This window comes from Rhinopithecus roxellana, chromosome 3 (assembly GCF_007565055.1).
Source record: "Rhinopithecus roxellana isolate Shanxi Qingling chromosome 3, ASM756505v1, whole genome shotgun sequence".
Classification (NCBI taxonomy): domain Eukaryota; kingdom Metazoa; phylum Chordata; class Mammalia; order Primates; family Cercopithecidae; genus Rhinopithecus; species Rhinopithecus roxellana.
In genome coordinates, this window is record NC_044551.1 from 164097238 (window position 1) to 164120327 (window position 23090).

Here is a 23090-nt window from a genome sequence, read left to right on the forward strand (position 1 = left end):
GAAATACCCTCAAGAAGCTATGTTACCTTAGCTCCTCACCTAAAAATGAAAATACTAATTCCTGTTGCAAAGATTACATAAAATAATGTACGGTCTGATTGTAAACTATAAAGGTTTGTGTAAACATATGCCATTATTACTTTAGACTTCCACTGATATTTGACTCAAAATAAAAAGACTGTAAAATGACCTTGTGGGCCAGAGGAAAAATCAAAAGTACCCTGAAAAACATAGTTACTAAAAATGCATGTGAACGAAGTAGTTTACAGATTCAACACAATCCTTATAAAACTCTCAGCCGTGCTTTTTGAAAAGATTGAAAACTAATCCGAAAATTCATATGAATACTCAAGGGACCAACCACAGACTAAAAATCTTGAAAAAGAAGAACAAAGTTGGACAATTCGTACTTCCCGATTTCAAAACTTAGAACACAGCAACAGTAATCAAGACAGTATGGTACTAGTATAAGGATAGGCACACAGAGCAATGGAAAGGACTTGAGAGTTCAAAAATATATTCTTACATTTATGGTCTATTGATTTTTGACAAGGGTGTCAAGAAAATGGGAAAAAGATTAGTACTTTCAACAAATGGCTGTTGACAACTGAATATCCACATTCAAAGGGATGCTTTCTTCATACCATACACAAAAATTAACTCAAGTGGATCATAGACTTAAATATAAGAGCTAAAACTATAAAACTCTTAGAAGAAAACATTTAAATTCTTTCTGACCTTTAGTTAGACAAAGCCTTTTTAGCGACAGTATCAAAACACAAGCAATAAAAGGCTACAGAATGTACAATGTCCATAGCAGGCAAGTCTAGAGAGGCAGTAGACTACTGGTTGCCTAGGGCTGAAGTGGCTGGGGGAAATGGGGTTGACTGCTAATGGGTACAGGGTTTCATTTTGAGGTGACGAAACTATTCTAAAATTGGTTGCAATGATTGTTACTCTGAATATATGAGACCATTGAATTGTATACTTTAAATGGGTTAATTGTGTAGTATGTCAATTATATCTCAATAAAGCTAGTTAAATATAACTTAAAGAAATGTATGTGAAAAGCCACATCGAGTAGTGGTCATGACTTTCATTTGTTAAACATGAGTTTGAATTCAGGTCCTACTGACTATGGAATCTTGAGCAAATAACAATAATTCTGAGCCTATTTTTCTTATCTTTAAATTCTGTAATAAAAATTCCTTTCTCAAAGGAATGAGTATTAAATGAGATCACGCAGACTAAGTGCTTACTTGGCACAGCCTAGCATACAGTGAGCACTCAATAATATTAGCTATTAAAAGAAGAGATATATGGGCCTAGACTGTAGGTAGTTGCTAAAAACAAAACAAAACAAAAACCAGTAAGTTGGTTGAGGCATTTCTGTAAATGTTATTTTTTAAATTATATATAAACTTAATAATAAACAGGGTGCTTCCAAATAGGCAGGCTCACTTTGAAACACTCAGTAAAAAGAGAAAGAAGGTCATAATCATAGGTCCTAACAGAAACACGGAGGCTAGATTTACCTTTTCACCTAAAACAGCTAGAAAACCAGACAAAATACATGAAATAATGATTTTCAGACATTATATAACAGCATAAGAATACATTCCATGAGTAAAGGGCAACAAGCAAGGTGGGCCTACACTTATATCAACTTGCTGCCTGGAGGCAGTCTATCAGCTGCAGAACAGAAGGGAAAATTCAGACTGCACCCAGTGGTCTCACTGAGTTGAGGAAAGAGAGAACAAAATTCAGGGAAGGCAAGGCAGATTAAATTTGTGGTGCAAAGGGAAGAGGAAGGAATGCTTTAGATAAAAGGAGCTCCACAGATGTGAAGAGTAGGCTAATTTAAATTAGCCCTAGTCTAAAGACTCCTCCGGTCATGTCAAACAAACTTTAAAGGCAAGCTTCCAAAAGAGCCAAACTCAACTGCAAGCCACAACAAAGTACAGAAATACAATACAAAAACCAGCATCCAACCAGTTAATATATCTGGTATCCAATTAAATGTAACTAGGCTTGCAAAGAAGCAGAAAACAGTTCCATAACCATCAGAAAAATCAATCATTAAACCCAGAAATGATAGAGATGATGGAACTGGCAGATAAGAATTTAAAAGTTATAAATATGCTCCATATGTTCAAATGGAACTTCTAGAGGTGAAAAATACAATATGAATACAATATGAAAAGTGCAGTATCACTCCACTTTTTGGTGATGACACTAAGACAGAGGCAGGGTCTGGTGCCAACTCACATAGTAGCAGAGCCTAGAGGGAACTCAACTTTCCTGGCTCTGATCCAGGGCTCTTTCCACTATGCTGCAGAGAAATAACATGATCTGACAGACACTTTAGTTGGTTACTAGCTGCTGTATGCCTGGGCCTTAGGTGGAATGTTGAGGGAGCAATGGTAGAAGTAGGAGTCTGTTATAATAGACTTGGTGATAAACAAGTGATGGTTTGGACCTCAGTGGTAGAAAGGAAGATGGTAAGAAACGGTTGAATATTAGGTATATTTTAAAGAGTTGGTAGGGTAGCTGATGGGTTGGATGTAGCACTTGAAAAGAGGAGAATGCAAGAAGACTTCAAGTATTTTAACTTGAACCTCTAGCAAGGGAGTAGCCATTTACTGTAATGGAAAAAACTGAGGGAGGAGCAGCTTGGGGAGAGGAGTCAGGAATTCGGTTCTGTACATGGTAAGCTTGGGATGCCATCAGACATGGAAGTCAAGTGTGCAGTTACTGCATATAGCTATCTGAAATTCAAGGGAGAGATTGAGGTTAGAGATATGGAAAGAGTAAAGATGGTGGACAAATGACTAAAGTTTGTAAGCTCTGGACTTTAAGGGTCTTTAGATAAGAGCAATCTGTGATCCGATAATGTGGCATAATGTTCCTCAGGCAAAGCAGTCTCTTGCCAGTCTCACAGACAGTCCTTCTTATCATTATGGCTTCTCACACTATTTGTCAGGATTATCCACTCTCTTCCCTTGTGTTTCCGCAGTATCTGTCTCGCATGGCTACTGTGAGTATTACATAAGCTATATGAATATCTGGTAAGCACTCCATACGTGTTAGCTGTATCTTATCTGAAACAGATAATCCTGTGTCTCAAAAGTAATATGGTTTCACTTGTATGTGAATGCTCATAATGCCTTTATTTACAATAACCTAAAACTAGATACAACCTAAATGTCCATCAACTACTGAATGGATAAACAAATTGTGGTACCTTAATACAATGAAATGTTAGTAATAAAAAGGAACTACTGATAATATGTAAAAGTATGCATGAATTTCACAAGTGTGACATTGTTCAAAAAAAGTCAGATGCAAAAATAATACATGCTGTATGATTCCATTTATGTGAAATACTAAAAGACAAATCTAATCTGTAGTGACAGAAAGCAGATCAGTGGTTGCAGGGGACTGGGTTTGGGGTAGCAATTGAATAGGAAGGGGCACAGGAAACTTGTGTTATGAAAATCAATTGAATTATGAAATTCAATTGTGGTGGTGGTTATAGGGGTATATACATTTGCCAAAACTCATTGAAATATATACTTTAAATGGGTTCCATTTATTGCATGTCAGTAAATCAGAGAATACTGCATATCAGTTAGTGCTTCTCAAAAGTAATATGGTTTCACTTGTATGTGAATGTTCATAATGCCAATGTGTCCTCTTCAAAATTCTCTCCCATGTTACTTTACAATCCTAAGTAGGGATCTATATTTTATCTTGAGCTACCTCAAAGGGAGTTCTGTAGGGTGTTTTTTTAACCTAATTAAAAAATGAAATAGGATCATATTTTTCTTTGACTTATCTTGGTAGGCTGCTTGCTTTATGGCTGGTCTTAGGATTTTAATAGTTTCTCTTTTTTCTTCTTTATTCTTCCACTTAGGTTCAGATTATACTTTTCTTAGTGACACTATGGCTTCATTGTAGCTTTGAGGCTTTCAGTGCTATGCACTTTCTTTGATGCTTGGCTTTGGTTATGCTGCCGTTTCAATCTCGTAAAGGCTCTCTTTTAAAAATTGTGTTCCAGAGTTACTGCTTCCAAGAAGAAAAAATATATTGCAGGTTTTATACTTATGTCACAAGAATCTACTTTGCCATGAGACAAGGAATGTAGAGGTCATAGTCTTTCTGTTCTATTTACCTTTGGTTCAAGTGACTCTTTCAACCCTTTAAAAGTCAGATGACTTCTCTCTTGCCTCCCCAAGTTCAATTTCTGCTAACACTGAATAAGGGTGAATAGTAATGTTTAAGATGTACATAAATTTGTAGTTCTTTAGTTAAGCAAACTACAATATTCTCCATTAAATCTGAAAACCTTTTGTTGTTTATCGTTGTTGTTGCTGCTGTTGTTTAAGGAGGACTGAGCAAAGCGCCTGCAAGCAATTTTAGGTCATACATTTCACTGATAACTTCAGTTTTGACTAATTCTCTAATAACACAGTATGGATCAACGTAGGTGTTTATTCTAGCGTTATAGAAAATACATTTCAAAACTTCTAAGATGCACAGTTTAACATTGTGAAATCTGAATGTTTCTTAAAATTTATTGGCTTTGTGCCAACACAGTTACCATTGTCTGTTCTGGGTGAATCAGGTTGTTATTCCTTGTAAAATGGACTAGATAATCGCAAACCTCAGGGCTTCCTCAATAATACAAGTCGTGGTTATTGTCTGAGAAACTTCCATCAACACCTTCCAGTAAGATCAGGAGTGTCAACATCAATACTTACAGAAAGTGTGTAGGCATCTTAGAAGAAAATACTATAGCAAATAGTATGCTGCATCCCTAAATATTTTAATGTCACAGAGGTTGACGTGAACACAACATCAATATCTAAATCAAAAAGTGATTTGGAAGACTTGGATTTTATTATTTTTATTTATTTTATTTTATTTCAGACAGGGTCTTGCTCTGTTGTCCAGGCTGAATGCAGTGGGTATTCACAACTCACTGCAGCCTTGACCTCCCAGGCTCAAGTGATGATCCCACCTCAGCCTCCTGAGTAGCCAGGATTACAGGTGCAGGCTACTATGCCTGGCTAATCTTTATAATTTCTTTGTAAAGACACAGTTTTTCCATGTTGCTCAGGCTCGTCTTGAACTCCTAGGTTCAAGAGATCCACCTGCCTCAGGCTCCCAAAGTGCTGGGATTACAGGCATGAGCCACTGCAGCTGGCCAAGACTTGGATTTTAAATGTGAAAAAGTTTTAGAATTATTTTAAACAATTTAATTAGCCTATTTTCCTTTTTATATATGTACAAGAGTGCAATATGATAAAAATCTGTAACTTAACAATTTTAAGGGAGTCCTTTCAGTAAGAATTTTAAAATTCTAAGTAGTAAGAATTATTTTGCCATAGTTTAATTGGTATATAAAATAATGGTTTGTCCTAGTCTTTGGCAACTTAGATTTAATGAAATTCTAAAACAAATAATTAGAAACTATCTAAATAGTGAACAGGACAATAATTAAATTAATTAAATAAATAATGAGATTACAACAAATATGAATTTTTTGGCCGAGCATGGTGGCTCACGCCTATAATCCCAGCACTTTGGGAGGCTGAGGTGGGTGGATCACGAGGTCAGGAGTTCAAGACCAGCCTGGCCAACATGGTGAAATCCAATCTCTACTAAAAATGCAAAAATATTAGCCAGGCGTGGTGGTGTGCACCTGTAGTCCCAGCTACTCAGGAGGCTGAGGCAGAGGAATTGCTTGAACCCGGGAGGCGGAAGTTGCAGTGAGCCGAGATTGTGCCACTTTACTCCAGCCTGGGTGACAGAGTGAGACTCCATCTCAAAAAAATAAAAAATAAAAAATAGGGGGGGCACAGGCGCACCCAAGATAGCCAAACAGGAACAGCTCCAGCCTCCAGCTCCCAGCATGAGCAACACAGAAGACGGGTGATTTCTGCATTTTCAACTGAGGTACTGGGTTCATCTCACAGGGGGCATGTTGGACAGTTGGTGTTGGTCTGTGGGTGCAGCCCAACCAGTGAGAGCTGAAGCAGGGCGAGGCATCGCCTCACCTGGGAAGCGCAAGGGGGAAGGGAATTCTTTTCCCTAACCAAAGGAAATTGAGACACACAACACCTGAAAAATCAGGTATCTCCCACCCTAATACTGCGCTTTACCAAGGGTCTTAGCAAATGGCACTCCAGGAGATTATATCCCACACCTGGCCCAGAGGGTCCCATGCCCACGGAGCCTCCCTCATTGCTAGCACAGCAGTCTGAGATCTAACTGCAAGGCAGCAGCGAGGCAGGGGGAAGGACGCCCGCCATTGCAGAGGCTTAAGTAGGTAAACAAAGCCGCTGGGAAGCTCGAATTGGATGGAGCCCACCATGGCTCAAGATGGCCTGCCTGCCTCTGTAGACTCCACCTCTGGGGACAGGGCATAGCTAAACAAAAAGCAGCAGAAACCTCGGCAGAGGTAAATGTCCCTATCTGACAGCTTTGAAGAGAGCAGTGGATCTCCCAGCACAGAAGTTGAGATCTGAGAACAGACAGACTGCCTGCTCAAGTGGGTCCCTGACACCTGAGTAGCCTAGCTGGGAGACATCCCCCACTAGGTGCAGATCAACACCTCACACGGCAGTGTACACCCCTGAGACGAAGCTTCCAGAGCAAGAATCAGACAGTAACACTCACTGTTCAACAATATTCTATCTTCTGCAGCCTCCGATGCTGATACCCAGGCAAACAGTCTGGAGTGGACCTCAAGCAATCTCCAACAGACCTGCAGCTGAGGGTCCTGATTGTTAGAAGGAAAACTTCTAACTAACAAACAGAAAGGACACCCACACCAAAACCCCATCAGTACGTCACCATCATCAAAGACCAAAGGCAGATAAAACCACAAAGAGGGGGAAAAAGCAGTGCAGAAAAGCTGGAAATTCAAAAAATCAGAGCGCATCTCCCTCTCCAAAGGAACACAACTCATCACCAGCAATGGAACAAAGCTGGACAGAGAATGACTTTGATGAGCTAAGAGAAGAAGACTTCAATCAATCAACTTCTCAGAGCTAAAGGAGGAACTACATAACCAGCACAAATAAACTAAAAATCTTAAAAAAAGAATGGAAGAATGTTCAACTAGAATAACCAATGTAGAGAAGTCCTTAAAACAACTGATAGAGATGAAAATCGTAACACAAGATTTACGTGACAAATGCACAAGCATCATTAACCGACTCAATCAACTGGAAGAAACAGTATCAGCGATTGAAGATCAAATGAATGAAATGAAGCGAGAAGAGAATTGTAGAGAAAAAAAGAGTAAAAAGAAATGAACAAAGCCTCCAAGAAATATGGGATTATGTGAAAAGACCAAATCTACATCTGATTGGTGTGCCTGAAAGTGACGGCGAAAATGGAACCAAGTTGGAAAACACTCTTCAGGATATCATCCAGGAGAACTTCCCCAACCTAGTAAGGCAGGCCAACTTTCAAATTCAGGAAATACAGAGAATGCCACAAAGATACTCCTCGAGAAGAGCAACTCCAAGACACATAATTGTCAGATTCACCAAAGTTCAAATGAAGGAAAAACTGTTAAGGGCAACCAGAGAGAAAGGTCGGGTTACCCACAAAGAGAAGCCAATCAGACTAACAGCAGATCTCTCAGCAGAAACTCTCCAAGCCAGAAGAGAGTGGGAGCCAATATTCAACATTCTTAAAGAAAAGAATTTTCAACCCAGAATTTCATATCCAGCCAAAATAAGTTTCATAAGTGAAGGAGAAATAAAATTCTTAGCAGACAAGCAAATGCTTAGAGATTTGGTCACCACCAGGCCTGCCCTACAAGAGATCCTGAAGGAAGCACTAAACATGGAAAGGAACAACAGGTACCAGCCATTGCAAAAACATGTCAAAATGTAAAGTTCACTGATGCTAGGAAGAAATTGCATCAACTAACGAGTAAAATAACCAGTTAATATCGTAATGACAGGATCAAGTTCACACATAACAATATTAACCTTAAATGTAAATGCACTAAATGGTCCAATTAGAAGACACAGACTGGCAAATTGGATAAAGAGTCAAAACCCACCAGTTTGCTGTATTCAGGAGACCCATCTCACATGCAGAGACACACATAGGCTCAAAATAAAGGGATGGAGGAAGATCTACCAAGAAAATTGAAAAAAAAAAAAGCAGGGATTGCAATCCTAATCTCTGATAAAATAGACTTTAAGCCATCAAAGATCAAAAGAGACAAAGAAGGCCATTACATAATGGTAAAGGGATCAATTCAACAGGAAGAGCTAACTATCCTAAATATATACGCACCCAATACAGGAGCACCCAGATTCATAAAGCAAGTCCTTAGAGACTTACAAAGAGACTTAGACTCCCATACAATAATAATGGGAGACTTTAACACCCCACTGTCAACATTAGACAGACCAACAAGACAGAAAATTAACAAGGATATCCAGGAATTGAACTCAACTCTGCACCAAGCGGACCTAATAGACATCTACAGAACTCTCCACCCCAAATCAACAGAATATACATTCTTCTCAGCACCACATCACACTTATTCCAAAACTGACCACATAGTTGGAAGTAAAGCACTCCTCAGCAAATGGAAAAGAACAGAAATTATAACAAACTGTCTCTCAGACCACAGTGCAATCAAACTAGAACTCAGGACTAAGAAACTCAATCAAAACCGCTCAACTACATGGAAACTGAACAACCTGCTCCTGAATGACTACTGGGTACATAACGAAATGAAGGCAGAAATAAAGATGTTCTTTGAAACCAATGAGAACAAAGATACAACATACCAGAAACTCTGGGACACATTTAAAGCAGTGTGTAGAGGGAAATTTATAGTACTAAATGCCCACAAGAGAAAGCAGGAAAGATCTAAAGTTGAAACCCTAACATCACAATTTAAAAAACTAGAGAAGCAAGAGCAAATACATCCAAAAGCTAGCAGAAGGCAAGAAATAACTAAGATCACAGCAGAACTGAAGGAGATAGAGACACAAAAAACCCTCCAAAAAATCAATGAATCCAGGAGCTGGTTTTTGGAATAGATCAACAAAATTGACAGACCACTAGCAAGAATAATTAAGAAGAAAAGAGAGAAGAATCAAATAGGCGCAATAAAATATGATAAAGGGGATAACACCACCGACCCCACAGAAATACAAATTACCATCAGAGAATGCTATAAACACCTCTACGCAAATAAACTAGAAAATCTAGAAGAAATGGATAATTTCCCAGACACTTAAACACTCTCCCAAGACCAAACCAGGAAGAAGCTGAATCCCTGAATAGACCAATAGCAGGTTCTGAAATTGAGGCAATAATTAACAGCCTACCAACCAAAAAAAGTTCAGGACCAGATGGATTCATAGCCAAATTCCACCAGAGGTACAAGGAGGAGTTGGTACCATTCCTTCTGAAACTATTCCAAGCAATAGAAAAAGAGGGAATCCTCCCTAACTCATTTTACGAGGCCAACATCATCCTGATACCAAAGCCTGACAGAGATACAACAAAGAGAACTGTAGACCAATATTCCTGATGAACATCGATGCAAGAATCCTCAATAAAATACTGGCAAACAGAATCCAGCAGCACATCAAAAAGCTCATCCACCATGATCAAGTGGGCTTCATCCCTGTGTTGCAAGGCTGGTTCAACATACGCAAATCAATAAACGTAATCCAGCATATAAACAGAATCAAAGACAAAAACTACATGATTATCTCAATAGATGTAGAAAAGGCCTTTGACAAAATTCAACATCCTTTCATGCTAAAAACTCTCAATAAATTCGGTATTGATGGAACGTATCTCAAAATAATAAAGAGGTTTTTATGACAAACCCACAGTCAATATCATACTGAATGGGCAAAAACTGGAAGCATTCCCTCTGAAAACTGGCACAAGACAGGAATGCCCTCTCTCACCACTCCTATTCAACATAGTGTTGGAAGTTCTGGCTAGGGCAATCAGGCAAGAGAAAGAAATCAAGGGTATTCAGTTAGGAAAAGAAGAAGTCAAATTGTCCCTGTTTGCAGATGACATGACTGTATATTTAGAAAACCCCATTGTCTCAGCCCAAAATCTCCTTAAGCTGATAAGCAACTTCAGCAAAGTCTCAGGATACAAAATCAATGTGCAAAAATCACAAGCACTCTTATACACCAGTAACAGAAAAACAGAGAGCCAAATCATGCATGAACTCCCATTCACAATAGCTTCAAAGACAATAAAATACCTAGGAATCCAGCTTACAAGGGATGTAAAGGACCTCTTCAAGGAGAACTACAAACCACTGCTCAGTGAAATAAAAGAGGACACAAACAAATGGAAGAACATTCCATGCTCATGGATAGGAAGAATCAATATTGTGAAAATGGCCATACTGCCCAAGGTAATGCACAGATTCAATGCCATCCCCATTAAGCTACCAATGAGTTTCTTCACAGAATTGGAAAAAACTGCTTTACAGTTCACATGGAACCAAAAAAGATCCCGCATTGCCAAGACAAGCCTAAGCCAAAAGAACAAAGCTGGAGGCATCACACTACCTGACTTCAAACTATACTACAAGGCTACAGTAACCAAAACAGCATGGTACTGGTACCAAAACAGAGATATAGACCAATGGAACAGAACAGAGCCCTCAGAAATAATACTACACATCTACAGCCATCTGATCTTTGATAAACCTGACAAAAACAAGAAATGGAGAAAGGATTCCCTATGTAATAAATGGTGCTGGGAAAATTGGCTAGCCACAAGTAGAAAGCTGAAACTGGATCCTTTCCTTACTCCTTACACGAAAATTAATTCAAGATGGATTAGAGTCTTAAATGTTAGACCCAAAACCATAAAAACCCTAGAAGAAAACCTAGGTAGTACCATTCAGCACATAGGCATGGGCAAGGACTTCATGTCTAAAACACCAAAAGCAATGGCAACAAAAGCCAAAATTGACAAATGGGATCTAATTAAACTAAAGAGCTTCTGCACAGCAAAAGAAACTACCATCGGAGTGAACAGGCAACCTACAGAGTGGGAGAAAATTTTTGCAATCTACTCATCTGACAAAGGGCTAATATCCAGAACCTACAAAGAACTCAAACAAATTTACAAGAAAAAACAAACAACCCCATCAAAAAGTGGGCAAAGGATATGAACAGACACTTCTCAAAAGAAGACATTTATGCAGCCAACAGACACATGAAAAAATGCTCATCATCACTCGCCATCAGAGAAATGCAAATCAAAACCACAATGAGATACCATCTCACACCAGTTATACTGGCAATCATTAAAAAATCAGGAAACGACAAGTGCTGGAGAGGATGTGGAGAAATAGGAACACTTTTACACTGTTGGTGGGACTGTAAACTGGTTCCACACTAGTGGAAAACAGCGTGGCGGTTCCTCAAGGATCTTGAACTAGAAATACCATTTGACCTAGCCATCCCATTACTGGGTATATACTCAAAGGATTATAGGTCATGCTGCTATAAAGACACATGCACACGTATGTTTATTGCGGCACTATTCACAATAGCAAAGACTTGGAATCAACCCAAATGTCCATCAGTGACAGACTGGATTAAGAAAATGTGGCACATATACACCATGCAATACTATGCAGCCATAAAAAAGGATGAGTTTGCATCCTTTGTAGGGACATGGATGCAGCTGGAAACCATCATTCTCTGCAAACTATCGCAAGAACAGAAAACTAAATACCGCATGTTCTCACTCATAGGTGGGAATTGAACAATGAGATCACTTGGACACAGGAAGGGGTACATCACACACCGGGTCCTGTTGTGGGGAGGGGGTAGGGGGGAGTGACAGCATTAGGAGATATACCTAATGTAAATGACGAGTTAATGGATGCAGCACACCAACATGGCACATGTATACATATGTAACATACCTGCACGTTGTGCACATGTACCCTAGAACTTAAAGTATAAAAAAAAAAAGAAATGAGGGCAAAAAATATAAATAAATGATAAATCTTTTTTAACAGCTTTGTTGAGTTATATAATTCCCATACCATAATGTTCACCCATTGTTTTTTACTATATTCACAGAGCTGTAAAACTATTACCAAAATCAATTTTAGAACACTTTTATCATTTCAAAACAAGAAATCCTATACTCTTTAGCTCTCATTCATCTATTCTTCCCATTACCCACAAACCTGAGTAACCACTAACCCACTTTCTATCTCTATAAAACTGTTTACTCTAGACATTTCATATAAATGAAATAATATAACATGTAGCCTTTTGTGACTGGCTTATTTCACTTAGCATTAATGTTTTCAAAGTTCATCCTTGTTGTAACATGTATTAGTACCTCATTCTTTTTGATGGCTGAAAAATATTCCATTATATGGATACATCATATCTTGTTTATTCATTCATCAGATGATGAACATTTGGGTACATCTTTTGACTATTATAAATAATATTGTTATGAACATTCATTTATGTTTTTGGGTGAACATTTATTTTCAGTTCTCTTAGTTGTACATCTAGGAGTAGCATTGCTGGGGTTATATGCCAATTCTATGTCTATGTTTTAGGGGAATTGCTAGAGTGTTTTCCAGAGTAGCTGCATCATTTCACATTGCTATCAGCAATATATAAGGGTTCTGATTTCTTTACATCCTTGTCAACACTTACTATTTTCTGACTTTTTTATTACAGTCTTCCTAGTGGGTGTAAAGTAGAATCCCATGGTAGTTTTGATTTGCATTTCCCTAGTGGTTAATGATGTTGAGCATCTATCTTTTCATGTGCACATTGGCTATGTGTATGTCTTCCTTGGAGAAATGTCTATTCAGATCCTTTGTCCATTTTTAAATTGAGTTATTTGTCTTTTTATTATTAAGTGTTCTTTATAAATTCTAAATACCAGTCCTTTATCAGATGTATAATTTGTAAATATTTTCTCCCATTCTTCAGCTTTCACTCTTTTGATAGTGTTTTTTGAAGCATAAACTTAAAAAATTTGCAGAAGACCAATTTATCAATTTTTTCTTTTGTAGCTTGTGCTTTTGGTGTCACATGTAAGAATCCATTGCCAAATTGAAGTTCACAAAGATTTAGCTCTATTTCTTTCTTCTAAGCGTTTAATAGTTTTAGTTCTTATATTTAAGTTTTTGATATATTTTGAGTTGATTTTTGTAGATGGTGTGAGGAAAGTGTCCAATTTCATTCTTTTATATATGACTATCCAGTTGTCCCAGTATCATTTCTCAAAAGACGATTTTTTCTCCCCCATTTTACCCTTGACCTTGGCATTCTTAAGTTGAAAAACAATTGACATGAATATGTAGGTTTATCCCTGGACTTTCGATTATATTCCATTGACCTATTTGTCTATCATTATGCTAGTACCATACTATCTTAATTACTGTCACTTTGGAGCAAGTTTTGAAATTAGAAAGCATGAATCCTCCAACTTTGTTCTTTTTCAAGATTGTTTTGACTCTTCTGGGTCCTTTGAGTTTCCTCATGAATTTTTAGATCAATTCATCAATTTCTGCAAAAAAAACAGCAGCTGGTATTCTGAGAAGGATTGCATTGATTCTGTAAATCAATTTGGGAAGTATTGCCATCTTAACAATCTTAAGATTTCCCATCCATGAACATGTGATTTTTTCCATTTATCCAATCATTTTTAATGTACTCATAGAGGAATGGCATGATGCAAATATTATCACTGGGAAAATAGAAATAATATCCCTTGGTTATGGGATTAGAGATAATTTTGATTTTATTTTTGTATATTTCCATGTTTTTCCAAATTTTCAACAACAAGAGTATCTTTTATGTAACCCAAAAGAAGTTATTTTTAAAGAAAAAATATCTTTAATAAAATATACACATGTCCTCAAAGACCTGAAAACAGAAATACCATTCAACCCAGCAGTCCCATTACTAGATATATACTCAATGGAACATAAATCGTTGTATTATAAAGACACATGCACCTGTATGTTCACTGCAGTACTGTTCACAATAGTAAAGACATGGACTCAACCTAAATGCGCATCGATGATAGACAAGACAAAGAAAGTGTGGTACATATACACCATGTAATACTACACAGTCATAAAAAAGAACTAGATTACGTCCTTTGCAGTGACGTGGATGGGGCTGGAGGCCATTACCCTTAGCAAATTAACACAGGAACAGAAAACCAAATATCACATGGTCTCACATATAAGTGGGAGCTAAATGGTGAGAACACATGGACACATAGAGTGGAACAACATGCACTGGGGCCTATCAGAGGGTGGAAATTGGGAGGAGGGGGAGGATCAGGAAAAATAACTAATGGGTACTAGGCTTGGTACCCATAACTAGTGGGCACTAGGCTTAGTACCCGTAACTACTGGGCACTAGGCATGGGTGATGAAATAATCTGTACAACAAACCCCCGTGACACAAGTTTACCTATGTAACAAACCTGCACATGTACCCCTGAATTTAAAATAAAAGTTAAAAATATACATATTTAAAATATTACATAGACATGGAAAATAGAAAATGCTTGAAACATTTTCCAATATACATGAACATACCACTGTTTATTCTTGGTCACATTTTCATCAGAATTTGCTGATTGTGTGCTACATGGCAGATACTGTGCTAAGTACTGAGTATACTGTTTTTAAGAAAACAGGCATGATTTCTGCCCTCAGAAAGCCTACATTTAGTGAGAGAATGACAATAAACAGGCAAAGTAGCAAACAGAAAAGGAATTATAAGTTGTAAAGGGCACTTTGAAATAAAGCAATCAGTACTATGATGGACAATAATGGCAGCATAAAGCAAACCTATTTTGATATAGTGGTCAGGGAAGCTCTCTCTAAGGCATCAACGTTTGAGCTGAGACTTGGGAACTCAAAAATGTGAAGTGCTGGCTTTCAATATTTGTCAAAGATATGTTCAACATAAGCAGTTTCTTATACTGAATGGTAAAAACAAAAAGCTTTAAAATTCCAAGGGGAAATAATTTCAACACATAGAGTAACCTCCACCACCTTCTATAATACGATATACAGGGTCCAAAAAATCCAGTACCATAAAATATGTTAAAAGTCATTGTAAGGTTAATGAAATGCACTGAAAGCGCTTACGGTGGTCTCACTGTGCTGCCCAAATTCAGCAGGGTCACAGCCACAGTTTGGAGTCACTTGATCATAGCTTTCTGTTCCACCTTAGCTATTGATGGGGATGATTCTGGGTCCCTTTTACAGGCTAAAGTTCCTTGGCAGAAGCAGCAATTCCAAGAATCTAGGTAGCTGATGCCTTTTTTGTCAGCCTGATGGGAAGACTGGGCCAAGAGAATACTGAAAGCACAAAGCATCACCCCTTACCTCCCTGACATTTCCCCTCATGGCCCAGTTTCTCTTCCACTTATCCTTCCCCAAACTTAAGATTTCCAGCCTAGTCCTGTTTAGAATGAGGGTTAGGCAGAGGACCAGAGCAAATACAGTTGAATGTGGATTATTAGGGGAGGGGGGTTTATTATAGGTATTAACTGCTACCTGCCCACCCAATATCTATTTCCTGCTCTTAGTAACAGAACCCAGATTTTGTTTAGGAGGTAATGTGCCTAGTTGAATTATATGCTTCCTCAGACTCTACTGAAGTAGACATGGTTAAGTGACGTAGTTTGACCAGTAAGATGTCAATTAAGGGATTTGGGAAAGTTCTGCTTTAATGATATAGGAACCACTTATTTCCACTTTCTTTTACATCTTCTTCCCCAGAATCTGGGAATGAGGAGGGAGACAGGGCAATCATCTTTGGACTATGAGATAACCATGAGGATGAATGCTTTATGTGAAAAACGGTGTTGGAGAAAGGTAGAACATAGCTGGGGACTGACACCACTGCAGAGCTGCTGCCCCAATCTAGATAGCCTACCTCCAGATTTCTACAAGGTGACAAAGCCAACCCTTATTTGACTGTGGTTAGGTTACTGTGATGACATACAGTCATCTGAAATCCTAACAGGTACAGTTGTCTACCATGAACATAAATTTATTGTCTTTGGATGAATCCAAAGCTTTTAAGGTTTTAATGTAAAAAGTCCAACTCTATGTCTGATAAAACAGGAAATGCACAACCCTTCAAACTATATCACCCACTACAGAGTGGTAAGTATAGGTCATTAAATGAAAGCAGCACAGAAAAGTGGCTTCAGAGAGGAGTCATTTCATGCCCCTTACCTTCATTAGCCCCACTCCCCAAGTCATACCACATAAACATAAATTCCAGGTAAAACTGTGCTTACTACGTAAACACACTTCCAGACAAGTTCCTTGTTGCTCTATACTGCCATCCCTAAACTTCTCCTACATGGCAATTCTGCCACAGCATAATTCCCAGGGCAGCTCCACCCACAGTTAAAGTTATGATTTAGGGTTCATTACTACACATACCTTGAAACTTTTAAGCAGACACGTTAAAGTAGCGCGGCTCAAGGAATGTTAACAACTTTTTCCACTTTTGCCCCAGCCAGTTTCTACTCCAATCCAAAATGGCTTCTTTATCACCACCCGCTTTACTCAAATTATGCTTACAGAATTCATTATCCTCTAGGGTAGAATCACCAAAAATAATGTGAGCATTTATACAGAAAGTGTAGTTCAGATAAAGCAATATATTAATAGGCCAAATTAGAAAAGGATAGCACGCTGCTAGTTTTCTATGTGCACTCTTGCCCGTGTGAAATTAAACTTTTTTGCATCCATGCCGGGAGCGGTGGCTCAGGCCTGTAATCTCAGCACTTCGGGAGGCCAAGGCAGGTGGATCACTTGAGGTCATAAGTTCGAGACCAGCCTGGCCAAATGGTGAAGCCCCTTCTCTACTAAAAATACAAAAAGTAGCTGGGAATGGTGGTGGCCACCTGTAATCCCAGCTACTTGGGAGGCTGAGGCAGGAGAATCTCTTGAACCAGGAGGCGGAGGTTGCAGTGAGCCAAGACCACGCCACTGCACTCCAGCCTGGGTGATAGAGCAAGATTCTGTCTAAAAATAAATAAATAATAATAATAATAATAATAATGCATCCAAAGCTGAATGGAGTTTGCTTTTATTATTGCCAATGAGATAATAACCTTTCAAGTAGGAAAACAACAAAAAGGAAAACTATGTAATGAAATTTTTTTTAAATCCCAGAACCAAAATAAGTAAAGACTTCCAGATAGAAATTTGCGTGGAGTCAGAGTTACATATTATTTTCATTTCCGAACAGAATTACTCCATCAAGTTTTCTGATATCTTTCTAATGTTTCTCAGTAAAACTTTAGGAAAGTAATAAAAATTCACCTAAGAATGATCAAAATTGCGTTGAGTCCCAAATAATTTTTTTTTTTTTTGTAATTGCAAATTCTTACATGTTAAATTACCTGTTTCGGAGAGCTTTCTAAATTTTAAGGGAAAAATTCCGTACTCTTTCCTTTTAAGGTAGGCAGGGACAATCAGGAAGCAGCCTGGATTTTCAGAAACGATCTTTAGCATCACCAAGACAAAGACTAAAGAAACATGTAATGCACAATTTGGGCTGCTCCTTCATCCGAGGCAATTCAAATTTCCACGGATACCAAGTCTTCAGTGTCCGGTGTCAACCTTTCAATAGAAGCATACCAGAAACTGTTGCGATTGCCTTCTTCACCACGAGAGTCTAAACGACACAAATCTAGGCAGAAGTAATTATCTGGCCAAGCCGGGAGGCACGAAGCTTAAATACCGCCCCTGTAGGGGGTGTGGGGGATCCGAAGCAAACACCCCAAAGTTTGTCAGTGGAGGCGCAGAGGCGCCCGGAGCCACCCCCGAGGCTCACCTGGTCAGCGCACAGAGCCGGGTAGGAGTCGGGTCTAGCCCCAGTTTGCTCCTGAGCGCTTCGCTCCCCTCAGGCTAGTGCGTTTAAATCAGTACTGGGTGGCAAACGACGCCCATTCTTTGGGCTCTGAAGTTTGGAATTCATGGGTTCTGCGGCATAAGAAAGTTCTTCGCAGGTTATTTTCATGTCCGAGGCTGTCGCTTAGCGCATCTCCTCCCGGTGCGGCCCCAGGCTGTCCACCAAGCCGCCTACCAGATCGCTGCCCTGTGCCGCAGCATCTTGATGCCCAGGACCCCGAGGCTGTTGGGCAGCCCCTCCTACTTGGGATAAAGGGCCAGAACTCCTTTCCCCACTGGGAAGAACACTCCGAGCCCCGGCAAGAGTGCGCATCCTAAGGGGATGTCTCCTAACGCCTAGACAAAGACAGCGCTGGGAAAAGTTGGACCAACTGGCACCCCTGCAAGGCGAACAGAGCAGCCCCTTGGCCTTGGTGGCCGAGCCGGCTACGCGCTCTTGGAGTCGCGGCCAACTTTTCCCGCGAGCTTCTGAGCAACTTGCCGCAAGTTGGGGCGAAGGGGCAGATCAGGGGTCAAGGGCGCGCGGACAGACTGATCTCGCCCCTGTCGTTTTCCTCGTAACTCCCCGCGTACCTGCTGATGTATCCGTCCCCGTCGCCGTCGCATGTCTGAAAGAGGCGCCGCATCCTCTCCTCCTCGCCAGTACTGGACGTGTCGCTGCTGCTGCCACCGCCGCCACCGCCGCTGCTGGCGCTCCCCGCAGCCGCTGCCGCCGCGGCCGCCATCATGCGCCCGCTCCCTGCTTGGGAGGAACAGAGCGCGCGGCCGCAGCAGGAATCCGCCGGGCGCGCAAGCTGCCTGCAGCCCTGAACCTGCCTGACAACGGAGCATGCCCAGTGGCCGCCGGGGCGCTCCGGGCGAGGGATTCCACCTCTCCGGGTTTTGCCCGGGCTGGGAAGATGGGCGCTCTGGAATCGCCCGAGTAGGCACCTCAGGGAAGAGGGAGGAGGGGAAGGTGGCTAGAGGAGTCAGAGAGCCAAGGGTGGCAACGGGAACACGAGAGGAGACATAATACACTGGAACCCCCCCCCCCCGCCCGGGAAGGGTGTCAGCATTGTGCATCCGGCCACGACGCGGGCCCGGAACACTTGGGGAAGCTTCAGGCAGAGGGCGGGTGTTCTCCGGGCAGAACTCCTCCGACCGCCCGGAGATGTGGATTCCTTTTCCAGAAAAAACATAAACACACCGTTTCTGCAAACTCAAAACGGTGCTTGTCATCCCACCCTCCAGGATTGTTCCGGGTTCTGTACCCATAACCCCCAATAAGAACCGGAATGACTGGACTTTTTATGAAATCTTGACACCTGTCAAGAAACCTGGCCCTCACAGCCCTGATCTTGGCTTCCACTCTGTACTGGGAACAGTCTACACTCATATGTGACATTGTGCACGTTGGGTCCGTATCCGGAAACGGCTCACTCTACTGGGCAGGCATCACTAGAATTTCCCCCAACAGCTTTAATAATGCCAAGAGCGAACATAATAGATGGTCTTATTTGATCCACACTACAGACCTGGAAGATGCCTCTTTGATTATCAATCCTACGACTTAGGAAGCATTAATAGATAAGTACTTCATAGGGTTACCTTGCGTATAAAAGGAGAGCAGACACAATGCAGTTAGGACAATGTCTGACACTAAGTGCTCAACAAATGTTAGCTCTCATTGTTCCCAATTTACAGGTTAAGAAAACTGAGATACCAAGAACTGCTCAAGGTTCCAGGTTTAGTAAGTGTCAGGGCAGAGGCAAGCCCAGGCAGCCTAACTCCAGAGCAGGAGCCTTTAAAAACGGCACTTTCCCCCATAGCCAAAGGGGAACCACAGTGAAGCAATTTGTGGTTTCGTGAATGACTCATTATTCTGTCCTAGATTTTCTGCCAGAGAGGCCTGTTAAGTTCTCTGGTGGTTTTAAAATATGTCCACAGATTCTTTGATGCATCCCTCATCAAGAGGTGGAGTCTGTTGCTTCCCCTAAACCTGGATTGGACTTGTGACTGCCTTGAATTCTGAGACTAGGTTAGAAAAGGCAATGCAGATTCCACCTGGCTCTCTCCCTTGGGACACTTAACCTTTGACGCCCTGAGCTGCCTGAAAAGAAGTTTCGCTTCCCCGGGAGAAACCATGCAGAAAGACCATGTAAAGAAAAAAAGAGACGACCAAAGAGCTACAGCTGTTCTAGCCCTTGGATCTTTGAATCTTCCCAGACTAGGTGCCAGACATGAGTGAAAAATGATGCTAGCTCTAGATGCTGCAAGTGCATTAGAGACCCTGAGCAAAACTAGCTAACCAACCCCCAGAACTGTGAAGATAATAATTAAAAATTGTTGTTTTAAGCCATCAAGTTTTGAGGTGATTTGTTATACAGTAATATATAACTGGAACAAGTCCATATGTCTTGGGAATATCTGCCAGGTCAGAAGGAAGGAATCTCTGCTCTCTTTCTCCTCCTCTCCACCCCATCTACCTATTCCTACTTTACTTCTTTATAATTCTCTAAGTCCCCAGTATTTCAGGGCACTGAAATCGTAGATTAATGAGTTAATGAGTTAATGGGTTATCATGGGAGTGGGACTAGTGACTTTATAAGAAGAGAAAGAGAGACCTGAGCTAGCAGGCTCAGCCCCCTTGCCATGTCATGTCCTGCACTGTTTTGGGACTCTGCACAGAGTCCCCACTAGCAAGGTGGCCCCTTGACCTTGGACTTTTCAGTCTCCAGAACTGTAAGAAATAAATTCATTTCTTTATAAATCACCCGAGTTTCAGGTGGTCTGTTCTAAGCAACAGAAAATTGACAAGACCAGAAATTAGTACTGAGAGTAGGGTGTTAACGAAAACAAATACCTGAAAATGTAGAAGCAGCTTCAAAGCTGGATAATGAGTAGAGACTACAAGAATGAAGCAGCAGTCTAGAAAAAGCCTAGGTTCTAGTGAGGGCTTAGAAGACAAGAAGAACAGGGAAAGTTTGGAACTCCTTAGAAATTGGTTAAATGGTCATGATCAGAATGCTGATGGAACTATAGACAGTAAAGGCCATTCTGACAAGGTCTCAGATGGAACTGAGGAACAAGGTACTAGAAAGTGGAGTAAAGACCGTCCTTGTTATAAATTGGCAAAGAACTTAGCTGAACTGTTCTATACCTGAGGGCTTTCTGGAAGGCTGAACTTGAGAGAGAGAAACTGGGGTATCTGGCCAAAGAAATATCTAAGCAGTAAAGCATTCAGGCTGCTGCATGGCTACTTTTAACCACTTACATCAAGCTGTGAGAGGGGGAAAAAGAAAACCTTAAAGGCGGAATTTATAATCATAAAAGAAGCAAACTGGAAAGATTTGGAAAACTCTCAGCCTGGCCATGTAAAGAGTGAAAAGGTGTGTTTGGGAGAGGAAACCAAGAGTGTAGCTCAGCAACCTTTTGCTATGGAGATTAGTAAAGGAAAAAAATCATCATGAGAAGGAAAGACCTCGATGGCATTTCAGAGAACTTTGAGTTGTTCCTCTCATCATAGACCCAGAGGCGGGAGGACAGAATGGTTTCAGGGGACAGACCTGAGGCACCTTTCATGGGCTTGCTGCCCAGGGCTCTCTCAGGTCTTTGCTTCCCAAATTCTGGTACAGTCCTTCTTGGACATGCCAGCTGTGGCTCAAGAAGCTTTAGGTGTGAATTGACCTGCCACTCAAGAAGATAAGAACCATAAGCCTTAAGGGCATCCATATGGTGCCGTTATAATTCTTCAGATTTGCAGAAAGCAAGAGCTGTGGAGGTTTGGGGGCCTCCACTAGATGTCAAAGGATTTTTGCTGAAAGCCTGGATCCAGGCAAAGACTTGTAACAAGAGCAGAGCACTACAGAGAGCTCCAGCTAGGGCAGTGTTAAGCAGAATTGTAGGGTCAGAACTGCTGCAGAAAGTTTCCAACAGAGCAATGCCTAGTGGAGCTGTGGGAACAGGGCCACTACCAGGATCCCAGAACTGTGAAGTCACCAACAGCATGCAACATCTGCTTGGGAAAGCCTCAGGGACCGGGCTCCAACCTGTATGGGCAGCTGTATGGGCTGCACTCAGCAAAGCCATAGAGGTGGGGCTGTCTAAGGCCTTGTGGGCCCAACTCTTGCTCTAGTGTATCCAAGAGGCAGCACATGGAGTCAAAAAAGATTATTCTCCAGCTTTAAGATGTAATGTCTGCCCTGCTAGGTTTTGGACTTTCTTGGGGCATGCTGCTTTTTTCTTTTTGTTTATTCCTTCCTTTTGGAATGGGAATGTCTGTTTTATGCTATACCACTGTTGTATCTTGAAAGTGGATAATTTACTTTGATTTCACGGGAAGATGAAATTCTGGACTTTGGACTTCTTAGTTGGTGCTGAAACAAGTTAAGACTTTGAGGCTATCAGAATGAAATAAATGTATTTGTATGTGAGAAGAACATAAGTTTGGCAGGGCCAGGGACAGAATGCTATGGTCAAATGTTTGTACTCACTTGAAATTCCTGTTGAAACAATCCCCAGTGTGGCAGGATTGAGAGGTAGTTGGTTCATGAAGGCTCTTCCCTCATAAATAGATTAAATCATTCGTGGATTAATGGGTTATCATGGGAATGGGACTATTGGCTTTATGACAAGAGGAAGAGAGTCCTGAGCTAGCATACTCAGCCCCTTTGCCATGTGATGCTTTGTGCTGTCTTCAGCCTGCAGAGTTCCCGCCAGCAAGAAAGCACTTACCAAATGTGGCCCCTCAACTTTGGACTTCCCAGCCTCTAGAGCTACAATAAATAAATTTCATTTCTTTGTAAATTACCCTACCTTCAGGTATTCTGTTATAAGCCACAGGAAACTGCCTAAGACACTATCTACTACCCAATAATATTTTATTGAAAGTTGCTACCAGCAGCACAAATATTCTTATCTATAATAAAACAAGAACTAAAGCCCAAGAGTTTATATATATTTAAATTTATATATATACATTTTTTAGTCCTAATTTTTCTAATTTTTATAGAATAAAAAAAACTTCTGTTGTTTGACAATACAGCCAGACAGGAGCTGTTACACTCAATTTTTTCTAGAGAAATGCCAGTTTAAGACTAAAAAAGAAATTAAAAAAGCATTTTTCTAAGTACAA

The 23090-nt window shown here is 40.5% G+C and overlaps 1 protein-coding gene across 1 annotated transcript in view; it reads right to left on the reverse strand.

Annotated features, from left to right (window-relative positions):
- MCC (MCC regulator of WNT signaling pathway) overlaps positions 1–18973 on the reverse strand; it is a 486531-nt gene extending 467558 nt beyond the window's left edge. Inside the window, exon 1 of the mRNA XM_030928032.1 lies at positions 18551–18973. Coding sequence (XP_030783892.1) covers positions 18551–18705 — 155 coding nt within the window. The 5' untranslated portion in view covers positions 18706–18973. The remainder of the gene's footprint in view (positions 1–18550) is intronic.
- Between the last annotated feature and the right edge of the window lie 4117 nt (positions 18974–23090).